Source organism: Anomaloglossus baeobatrachus, chromosome 1 (assembly GCF_048569485.1).
Source record: "Anomaloglossus baeobatrachus isolate aAnoBae1 chromosome 1, aAnoBae1.hap1, whole genome shotgun sequence".
NCBI lineage: Eukaryota > Metazoa > Chordata > Amphibia > Anura > Aromobatidae > Anomaloglossus > Anomaloglossus baeobatrachus.
Window position 1 is genome coordinate 939,949,081 of NC_134353.1, and position 13,288 is coordinate 939,962,368.

General features: G+C 43.6%; 1 protein-coding gene across 1 annotated transcript in view; it reads left to right on the forward strand.

Moving 5' to 3' along the window:
* Window positions 1-13,288, forward strand: part of IL7R (interleukin 7 receptor) — a 60,121-nt gene that overhangs the window by 36,791 nt on the left and 10,042 nt on the right. The window contains exon 5 of the mRNA XM_075343625.1: window positions 10,444-10,485. Within this exon, the coding sequence (XP_075199740.1) occupies window positions 10,444-10,485 (42 nt within the window). The remainder of the gene's footprint in view (window positions 1-10,443; window positions 10,486-13,288) is intronic.

Sequence of the window (13,288 nt, forward strand, 5' to 3'; positions counted from 1 at the left end):
GTGATGTCACAGTACAGGGATAATCCACACAGTGATGTCACAGTACAGGGATAATACACACAGTGATGTCACAGTACAGGGATAATACACACAGTGATGTCACAGTACAGGGATAATATACACAGTGATGTCACAGCTATAGGGATAATACACACAGTGATGTCACAGCACAGGGATAATACACACAGTGATGTCACAGTACAGGGATAATACACACAGTGATGTCACAGTACAGGGATAATACACACAGTGATGTCACAGTACAGGGATAATGCACACAGTGATGTCACAGTACAGGGATAATACACACAGTGATGTCACAGTACAGGGATAATACACACAGTGATGTCACAGTACAGGGATAATAGCACACAGTGATGTCACAGTACAGGGATAATACACACAGTGATGTCACAGTACAGGGATAATACACACAGTGATGTCACAGTACAGCAATAATACACACAGTGATGTCACAGTACAGGGATAATACACACAGTGATGTCACAGTACAGGTGTAATACACACAGTGATGTCACAGTACAGGGATAATACACACAGTGATGTCACAGTACAGGGATAATACACACAGTGATGTCACAGTACAGGGATAATACACACAGTGATGTCACAGTACAGGGGTAATACACACAGTGATGTCACAGTACAGGGATAATACACACAGTGATGTCACAGTACAGGGATAATACACACAGTGATGTCACAGTACAGGGATAATACACACAGTGATGTCACAGTACAGGGATAATACACACAGTGATGTCACAGTACAGGCAATAATACACACAGTGATGTCACAGTACAGGGATAATACACACAGTGATGTCACAGTACAGGGATAATACACACAGTGATGTCACAGTACAGGGATAATACACACAGTGATGTCACAGTGCAGGGGTAATACACACAGTGATGTCACAGTACAGGGATAATACACACAGTGATGTCACAGTACAGGGTAATACCACACAGTGATGTCACAGTACAGGGATAATACACACAGTGATGTCACAGTACAGGGATAATACACACAGTGATGTCACAGTACAGGGATAATACACACAGGGATGTCACAGTACAGGGGTAATGACACACAGTGATGTCACAGTACAGGGATAATACACACAGTGATGTCACAGTACAGGGGATAATACACACAGTGATGTCACAGTACAGGGATAATACACACAGTGATGTCACAGTAGCAGGGGTAATACACACAGTGATGTCACAGTACAGGGATAATACACACAGTGATGTCACAGTGCAGGGGTAATACACACAGTGATGTCACAGTACAGGGATAATACACACAGTGATGTCACAGTACAGGGATAATACACACAGTGATGTCACAGTACAGGGATAATACACACAGTGATGTCACAGTACAGGGATAATACACACAGTGATGTCACAGTACAGGGATAATATACACAGTGATGTCACAGTACAGGGATAATACACACAGTGATGTCACAGTACAGGGATAATACACACAGTGATGTCACAGTACAGGGATAATACACACAGTGATGTCACAGTACAGGGATAATACACACAGGGATGTCACAGTACAGGGATAATACACACAGTGATGTCACAGCACAGGGATAATACACACAGTGATGTCACAGTACAGGGATAATACACACAGTGAAGTCACAGTACAGGGATAATACACACAGTGATGTCACAGTACAGGGATAATAGCACACAGTGATGTCACAGTACAGGGATAATACACACAGTGATGTCACAGTACAGGGATAATACACACAGTGATGTCACAGTACAGGGATAATGCACACAGTGATGTCCACAGTACAGGGATAATACCACAGTGATGTCACAGTACAGGGATAATACACACAGTGATGTCACAGTACAGGCATAATACACACAGTGATGTCACAGTACAGGGATAATACACACAGTGATGTCACAGTACAGGGATAATACACACAGTGATGTCACAGTACAGGGATAATACACACAGTGATGTCACAGTACAGGGATAATACACACAGTGATGTCACAGTACAGGGATAATACACACAGTGATGTCACAGTACAGGGGTAATACACACAGTGATGTCACAGTACAGGATAATACACACAGTGATGTCACAGTACAGGGATAATACACACAGTGATTTCACAGTACAGGGGTAATACACACAGTGATGTCACAGTACAGGGATAAATACACACAGTGATGTCACAGTACAGGGATAATACACACAGTGATGTCACAGTACAGGGAAAATACACACAGTGATGTCACAGTACAGGGATAATACACACAGTGATGTCACAGTACAGGGATAATACACACAGTGATGTCACAGTACAGGGATAATACACACAGTGATGTCACAGTACAGGGATAATACACACAGTGATGTCACAGTACAGGGATAATACACACAGTGATGTCACAGTACAGGGATAATACACACAGTGATGTCACAGTACAGGGATAATACACACAGTGATGTCACAGTACAGGGATAATACACACAGTGATGTCACAGTACAGGGATAATACACACAGTGATGTCACAGTACAGGGATAATACACACAGTGATGTCACAGCACAGGGATAATACACACAGTGATGTCACAGTACAGGGATAATACACACAGTGATGTCACAGTACAGGGATAATACACACAGTGATGTCACAGTACAGGGATAATACACACAATGATGTCACAGTACAGGGATAATACACACAGTGATGTCACAGTACAGGGATAATACACACAGTGATGTCACAGTACAGGGATAATACACACAGTGATGTCACAGTACAGGGATAATACACACAGTGATGTCACAGTACAGGGATAATAGCACACAGTGATGTCACAGTACAGGGATAATACACACAGTGATGTCACAGTACAGGGATAATACACACAGTGATGTCACAGTACAGGGATAATAGCACACAGTGATGTCACAGTACAGGGATAATACACACAGTGATGTCACAGTACAGGGATAATACACACAGTGATGTCACAGTACAGCGATAATACACACAGTGATGTCACAGTACAGGGATAATACACACAGTGATGTCACAGTACAGGGGTAATACACACAGTGATGTCACAGTACAGGGATAATACACACAGTGATGTCACAGTACAGGGATAATACACACAGTGATGTCACAGTACAGGGATAATACACACAGTGATGTCACAGTACAGGGGTAATACACACAGTGATGTCACAGTACAGGGATAATACACACAGTGATGTCACAGTAGCAGGGGTAATACACACAGTGATGTCACAGTACAGGGATAATACACACAGTGATGTCACAGTACAGGGATAATACACACAGTGATGTCACAGTACAGGGATAATACACACAGTGATGTCCAGTACAGGGATAATAACACAGTGATGTCACAGTACAGGGATAATACACACAGTGATGTCACAGTACAGGGATAATACACACAGTGATGTCACAGTTACAGGGGTAATACACAAAGTGATGTCACAGTACAGGGATAATACACACAGTGATGTCACAGTACAGAGGTAATACACACAGTGATGTCACAGTATAGGGATAATACACACAGTGATGTCACAGTACAGGGATAATACACACAGTGATGTCACAGTACAGGGAAAATACACACCAGTGATGTCACAGTACAGGGGTAATACACACAGTGATGTCACAGTACAGGGATAATACACACAGTGATGTCACAGTACAGGGATAATACACACAGTGATGTCACAGTACAGGGATAATACACACAGTGATGTCACAGTACAGGGATAATACACACAGTGATGTCACAGTACAGGGATAATATACACAGTGATGTCACAGTACAGGGATAATACACACAGTGATGTCACAGCACAGGGATAATACACACAGTGATGTCACAGTACAGGGATAATACACACAGTGATGTCACAGTACAGGGATAATACACACAGTGATGTCACAGTACAGGGATAATACACACAGTGATGTCACAGTACAGGGATAATGCACACAGTGATGTCACAGTACAGGGATAATACACACAGTGATGTCACAGTACAGGGATAATACACACAGTGATGTCACAGTACAGGGATAATGCACAGCAGTGATGTCACAGTACAGGGATAATACACAGTGATGTCACAGTACAGGGATAATACACACAGTGATGTCACAGTACAGCAATAATACACACAGTGATGTCACAGTACAGGGATAATACACACAGTGATGTCACAGTACAGGGTAATACACACAGTGATGTCACAGTACAGGGATAATACAACACAGTGATGTCACAGTACAGGGATAATACACACAGTGATTGTCACAGTACAGGGATAATACACACAGTGATGTCACAGTACAGGGGTAATACACACAGTGATGTCACAGTACAGGGATAATACACACAGTGATGTCACAGTACAGGGATAATACACACAGTGATGTCACAGTACAGGGATAATACACACAGTGATGTCACAGTACAGGGATAATACACACAGTGATGTCACAGTACAGCAATAATACACACAGTGATGTCACAGTACAGGGATAATACACACAGTGATGTCACAGTACAGGGATAATACACACAGTGATGTCACAGTGCAGGGGTAATACACACAGTGATGTCACAGTACAGGGATAATACACACAGTGATGTCACAGTACAGGGGTAATACACACCAGTGATGTCACAGTACAGGGATAATACACACAGTGATGTCACAGTACAGGGATAATACACACAGTGATGTCACAGTACAGGGATAATACACACAGTGATGTCACAGTACAGGGATAATACACACAGGGATGTCACAGTACAGGGATAATGCACACAGTGATGTCACAGTACAGGGATAATACACACAGTGATGTCACAGTACAGGGATAATACACACAGTGATGTCACAGTACAGGGATAATACACACAGTGATGTCACAGTGCAGGGGTAATACACACAGTGATGTCACAGTACAGGGATAATACACACAGTGATGTCACAGTACAGGGATAATACACACAGTGATGTCACAGTACAGGGATAATACACACAGTGATGTCACAGTACAGGGATAATACACACAGTGATGTCACAGTACAGGGATAATACACACAGTGATGTCACAGTACAGGGATAATACACACAGTGATGTCACAGTACAGGGGGTAATACACACAGTGATGTCACAGTACAGGGATAATACACACAGTGATGTCACAGTACAGGGGTAATACACACAGTGATGTCACAGTATAGGGATAATACACACAGTGATGTCACAGGTACAGGGATAATACACACAGTGATGTCACAGTACAGGGATAATACACACAGTGATGTCACAGTACAGGGAAAATACACACAGTGATGTCACAGTACAGGGGGTAATACACACCAGTGATGTCACAGTACAGGGATAATACACACAGTGATGTCACAGTACAGGGGTAATACACACAGTGATGTCACAGTACAGGGATAATACACACAGTGATGTCACAGTACAGGGATAATACACACAGTGATGTCACAGTACAGGGATAATACACACAGTGATGTCACAGTACAGGGATAATATACACAGTGATGTCACAGTATAGGGATAATACACACAGTGATGTCACAGCACAGGGATAATACACACAGTGATGTCACAGTACAGGGATAATACACACAGTGATGTCACAGTACAGGGATAATACACACAGTGATGTCACAGTACAGGGATAATGCACACAGTGATGTCACAGTACAGGGATAATACACACAGTGATGTCACAGTACAGGGATAATACACACAGTGATGTCACAGTACAGGGATAATGCACACAGTGATGTCACGAGTACAGGGATAATACACAGTGATGTCACAGTACAGGGATAATACACACAGTGATGTCACAGTACAGCAATAATACACACAGTGATGTCACAGTACAGGGATAATACACACAGTGATGTCACAGTACAGGGGTAATACACACAGTGATGTCACAGTACAGGGATAATACACACAGTGATGTCACAGTACAGGGATAATACACACAGTGATGTCACAGTACAGGGATAATACACACAGTGATGTCACAGTACAGGGGTAATACACACAGTGATGTCACAGTACAGGGATAATACACACAGTGATGTCACAGTACAGGGATAATACACACAGTGATGTCACAGTACAGGGATAATACACACAGTGATGTCACAGTACAGGGATAATACACACAGTGATGTCACAGTACAGCAATAATACACACAGTGATGTCACAGTACAGGGATAATACACACAGTGATGTCACAGTACAGGGATAATACACACAGTGATGTCACAGTACAGGGATAATACACACAGTGATGTCACAGTGCAGGGGTAATACACACAGTGATGTCACAGTACAGGGATAATACACACAGTGATGTCACAGTACAGGGGTAATACACACAGTGATGTCACAGTACAGGGATAATACACACAGTGATGTCACAGTACAGGGATAATACACACAGTGATGTCACAGTACAGGGATAATACACACAGGGATGTCACAGTACAGGGGTAATGCACACAGTGATGTCACAGTACAGGGATAATACACACAGTGATGTCACAGTACAGGGATAATACACACAGTGATGTCACAGTACAGGGATAATACACACAGTGATGTCACAGTGCAGGGGTAATACACACAGTGATGTCACAGTACAGGGATAATACACACAGTGATGTCACAGTGCAGGGGTAATACACACAGTGATGTCACAGTACAGGGATAATACACACAGTGATGTCACAGTACAGGGATAATACACACAGTGATGTCACAGTACAGGGATAATACACACAGTGATGTCACAGTACAGGGATAATACACACAGTGATGTCACAGTACAGGGGTAATACACACAGTGATGTCACAGTACAGGGATAATACACACAGTGATGTCACAGTACAGGGGTAATACACACAGTGATGTCACAGTACAGGGATAATACACACAGTGATGTCACAGTACAGGGATAATACACACAGTGATGTCACAGTACAGGGATAATACACACAGTGATGTCACAGTACAGGGATAATATACACAGTGATGTCACAGTACAGGGATAATACACACAGTGATGTCACAGCACAGGGATAATACACACAGTGATGTCACAGTACAGGGATAATACACACAGTGATGTCACAGTACAGGGATAATACACACAGTGATGTCACAGTACAGGGATAATGCACACAGTGATGTCACAGTACAGGGATAATACACACAGTGATGTCACAGTACAGGGATAATACACACAGTGATGTCACAGTACAGGGATAATGCACACAGTGATGTCACAGTACAGGGATAATACACAGTGATGTCACAGTACAGGGATAATACACACAGTGATGTCACAGTACAGCAATAATACACACAGTGATGTCACAGTACAGGGATAATACACACAGTGATGTCACAGTACAGGGGTAATACACACAGTGATGTCACAGTACAGGGATAATACACACAGTGATGTCACAGTACAGGGATAATACACACAGTGATGTCACAGTACAGGGATAATACACACAGTGATGTCACAGTACAGGGGTAATACACACAGTGATGTCACAGTACAGGGATAATACACACAGTGATGTCACAGTACAGGGATAATACACACAGTGATTTCACAGTACAGGGGTAATACACACAGTGATGTCACAGTACAGGGATAATACACACAGTGATGTCACAGTACAGGGATAATACACACAGTGATGTCACAGTACAGGGAAAATACACACAGTGATGTCACAGTACAGGGATAATACACACAGTGATGTCACAGTACAGGGATAATACACACAGTGATGTCACAGTACAGGGATAATACACACAGTGATGTCACAGTACAGGGATAATACACACAGTGATGTCACAGTTCAGGGATAATACACACAGTGATGTCACAGTACAGGGATAATACACACAGTGATGTCACAGTACAGGGATAATACACACAGTGATGTCACAGCACAGGGATAATACACACAGTGATGTCACAGTACAGGGATAACACACACAGTGATGTCACAGTACAGGGGTAATACACACAGTGATGTCACAGTACAGAGGTAATACACACAGTGATGTCACAGTACAGGGGTAATACACACAGTGATGTCACAGTACAGAGGTAATACACACAGTGATGTCACAGTACAGGGGTAATACACACATTGTTGTCACAGTACAGGGATAATACACACAGTGATGTCAAAGTACAGGGATAATACACACAGTGGTGTCACAGTACAGGGATAATACACACAGTGATGTCACAGTACAGGGGTAATACACACATTGTTATCACAGTACAGGGATAATACACACAGTGATGTCACAGTACAGGGATAATACACACAGTGATGTCACAGTACAGGGATAATACACACAGTGATGTCACAGTACAGGGATAATACACCCAGTGATGTCACAGTACAGGGATAATACACACAGTGATGTCACAGTACAGGGATAATGCACACAGTGATGTCACAGTACAGGGATAATACACACAGGGATGTCAAAGTACAGGGATAATACACACAGTGATGTCACAGTACAGGGATAATACACACAGTTATGTCACAGTACAGGGATAATACACACAGTGATGTCACAGTACAGAGGTAATACACACAGTGATGTCACAGTACAGAGGTAATACACACAGTGATGTCACAGTACAGGGGTAATACACACAGTGATGTCACAGTACAGAGGTAATACACACAGTGATGTCACAGTACAGGGATAATACACACAGTGATGTCAAAGTACAGGGATAGTACACACAGTGATGTCACAGTACAGGGGTAATACACACATTGTTGTCACAGTACAGGGATAATACACACAGTGATGTCACAGTACAGGGATAATACACACAGTGATGTCACAGTACAGGGGTAATACACACATTGTTGTCACAGTACAGGGATAATACACACAGTGATGTCACAGTACAGGGATAATACACACAGTGATGTCACAGTACAGGGATAATACACACAGTGATGTCACAGCACAGGAATAATACACACAGTGATGTCACAGTACAGGGATAATACACACAGTGATGTCATAGTACAGGGGTAATACACACATTGTTGTCACAGTACAGGGATAATACACACAGTGATGTCACAGTACAGGGATAATACACACAGTGATGTCACAGTACAGGGATAATACACACAGTGATGTTACAGTACAGGGATAATACACACAGTGATGTCACAGTACAGGGGTAATACACACAGTGATGTCACAGTACAGGGGTAATACACACAGTGATGTCACAGTACAGAGGTAATACACACAGTGATGTCACAGTACAGGGATAATACACACAGTGATGTCAAAGTACAGGGATAATACACACAGTGATGTCACAGTACAGGGATAATACACACAGTGATGTCACAGTACAGGGATAATACACACAGTGATGTCACAGTACAGGGGTAATACACACAGTGATGTCACAGTACAGGGATAATACACACAGTGATGTCACAGTACAGAGGTAATACACACAGTGATGTCACAGTACAGGGATAATACACACAGTGATGTCAAAGTACAGGGATAATACACACAGTGATGTCACAGTACAGGGATAATACACACAGTGATGTCACAGTACAGGGATAATACACACAGTGATGTCACAGTACAGGGATAATACACACAGTGATGTCACAGCACAGGGATAATACACACAGTGATGTCACAGTACAGGGATAATACACACAGTGATGTCACAGTACAGGGATAATACACACAGTGATGTCACAGTACAGGGATAATACACACAGCGATGTCACAGTACAGGGATAATACACACAGCGATGTCACAGTACAGGGATAATACACAGTGATGTCACAGTACAGGGATAATGCACACAGTGATGTCACAGTACAGGGGTAATACACACAGTGATGTCACAGTCCAGGGGTAATACACACAGTGATGTCACAGTACAGGGATAATACACACAGTGATGTCACAGTACAGGGATAATACACACAGTGATGTCACAGTACAGGGATAATACACACAGTGATGTCACAGTACAGGGATAATACACACAGTGATGTCACAGTACAGGCGTAATACACACAGTGATGTCACAGTACAGGGGTAATACACACATTGTTGTCACAGTACAGGGATAATACACACAGTGATGTCACAGTACAGGGATAATTATGCTTTGTCACAGGTTCCCTTTAGCTGGGCAGTTCCTGCAATTTGTCACTTTGCTGCTAATAAACTGATATTTTTATGTTGCAGGATTGTAAAGATGAAACGTATCTGGCCGGACAGCACAAGTTGGTAAGGGTAGAAATCCTACTACGACCTTCTCTTCACTTGTCATTTTCTTTACAACTTGCAGTTTTTGATGGATTTTATTGTGCACGTTGCAAACAGAATCCAAAATAGAGGAAAAGTATAAAGGAAGGATGTAGGCCACACTCAGATGGTGGACCTATTCAAAATTCACCTTTACGTTTTTGCTTTGGATATCAGCTGCATAAAAAGTTTGTTACAATGTACCAGTTGGGGTTCCGTATGCGTCCAAAGTACAGATGAGCGAACCCATGGAAGTTCGGGTTCGCCAGGTTCAACTGGACTGTAGTTAAAAGTTCGGTTCAGGACCCAGACTTGACCCTGACCCTGAACTCCATATAAGTCAATGGGGTCCTGAACTGTGGTGCTGTAATATGGATGTAAAATGGCCATAGTAAGGGCTAGGGTGCTGCAGTGGGATGCAAAATGGGGGTAAGAGCAAAGTAATTGCCCGCAAACAAATGTGGATAGGGAATAATCTATTATCCTGGTAGTCACCCCCGCCGTCACATCACCTTTTAGAATCGGGGGTCTTCCGCTGTTTATGTAGCTGTGGCTCTCATTTCAGAAATATATGTTTGAGGCCTAAAACACACTTCCGCATAAAAAACGTCCGTGTGACACGGTCCGTTTTTCGGGTCCCTGTTCCATTTTTTTGGGGCGTTTCTCCGGTACGTATGGCATCTGTGTGATGGCGTATGCGAGCCGTGTGTACGTGTAAAACGTCCGTGTTTGTGTGTAAAATGCCCGTGTATGTGTACGTGGAATGTCCGTGTGGAATGTCCGTTTGTGTGTTGCACAATGTCGTTGATACATGTCGGCTGACAGCAGACAGAGTTGCGCGATGAGAATGAACTTGGGTGAACTTCACCCGACTTCATTGTCATGCCACGGCTCTGTCTGTGTTCCGCGTACTGATTAGCGGTCACCTGTGAAGGATTCACCAGTGACCGCTAATCCCCCGAGTGACTGAAGTGAGCAGCCCTCTCTCATACTTACCGCTCCCCGATCACTAGAGCGGCGAGGAACAGCTGTGCAGAGAATACGCGGCAACAATTACTTTGAATATGCCGGCCGCTCATTAATCAATCTCTTATTCCCTGCTTTCCCCGCCCACCGGCGCCTATGATTGGTTGCAGTCAGACACGCCCCCCACACTGAGTGACAGGTGTCTCACTGCACCCAATCACAGCAGCCGGTGGGCGTGTCTATACTGTGCAGTAAAATAAATAAATAAATAATTAAAAAAAAACTGCGTGCGGTCCCCCCAATTTTAATACCAGCCAGATAAAGTCACATGGCTGAAGGCTGGTATTCTCAGGATGGGGAGCCCCACGTTATGGGGAGCCCCCCAGCATAATAATATCAGCCAGCAGCCGCCCAGAATTGACGTATACATTATATGCGACAGTTCTGGGACTGTACCCGGCTCTTCCCGATTTGCCCTGGTGCGTTGGCATTCGGGGTAATAAGGAGTTTTTGGCAGCCCATAGCTGCCAATAAGTCCTAGATTAATCATGTCAGGCGTCTCCCCGAGATACCTTCCATGATTAATCTGTAAATTACAGTAAATAAACACACACACCCGAACAATCCTTTATTAGAAAAAAAACCACTAACAAATTGCCTTGTTCACCAATTTAATAAGCCCGAAAAAGCCCTCCATGTCCGGCGTACTCCAGGATGGTCCAGCGTCGCATCCAGCTCTGTTGCATGGAGGTGACCGGAGCTGCAGAAGACACTACCGCTCCTGTCAGCTCCACGCAGCTAATGAAGGGAATAGCGCGACCAGCTGAGCTGTCACTGAGGTTACTCGCGGCCAACGCTGAATACAGCTGATCGCGCTATTCCCTTCATTAGCTGCGTGGAGCTGACAGGAGCGGCAGTGTCTTCTGCAGCTCCGGTCACCTCCATGCAGCAGAGCTGGATGCGACGCTGGACCATCCTGGATTACGCCGGACATGGAGGGCTTTTTCGGGCTTATAAAATTGGTGAACAAGGCAATTTGTTAGTGTTTTTTTTTCTAATAAAGGATTGTTCGGGTGTGTGTGTTTATTTACTGTAATTTACAGATTAATCATGGAAGGTATCTCGGGGAGACGCCTGACATGATTAATCTAGGACTTATTGGCAGCTGTGGGCTGCCAAAAACTCCTTATTACCCCGATTTGCCAATGCACCAGGGTAAATCGGGAAGAGCCGGGTACAGTCCCAGAACTGTCGCATATAATGTATGCGGCAATTCTGGGCGGCTGCTGGCTGATATTGTTAGGCTGGGAGGCTCCCTATAACCTGGGGCTCCCCATGCTGAGAATACCAGCCATCAGCCATATGGCTTTATCTGGCTGGTTTTAAAATTGTGGGGGACCGCACGCCGATTTTTTTAATTATTTATTTATTGATTTTACTGCACAATATAGACACGCCCACCGGCTGGTGTGATTGGGTGCAGTGAGACAGCTGTCACTCAGCGTGGGGGGCGTGTCTCACTGCAACCAATCATAGGCGTCTGTGGGTGGGGAAAGCAGGGAATAGTAGATTGATTAATGAGCGGCCGGCATATTCAAAGTAATTGTTGCCGCGTATTCTCTGCACAGCTGTTCCTCGCCGCGCTGGTGATCGGGGAGCGGTATGAGCCGGAGGAAGAAAAAAACTGAGCGCCAATGTAAGTATGACTGAGAACAGCAGAAAAAAAGGTAAGTATACTGAATTTAATTTAAAAAAAAATAAAAATAAGATCACTTGTGTAAAAACGCACACGCACGAAACGTGCTGAACACGGACATAC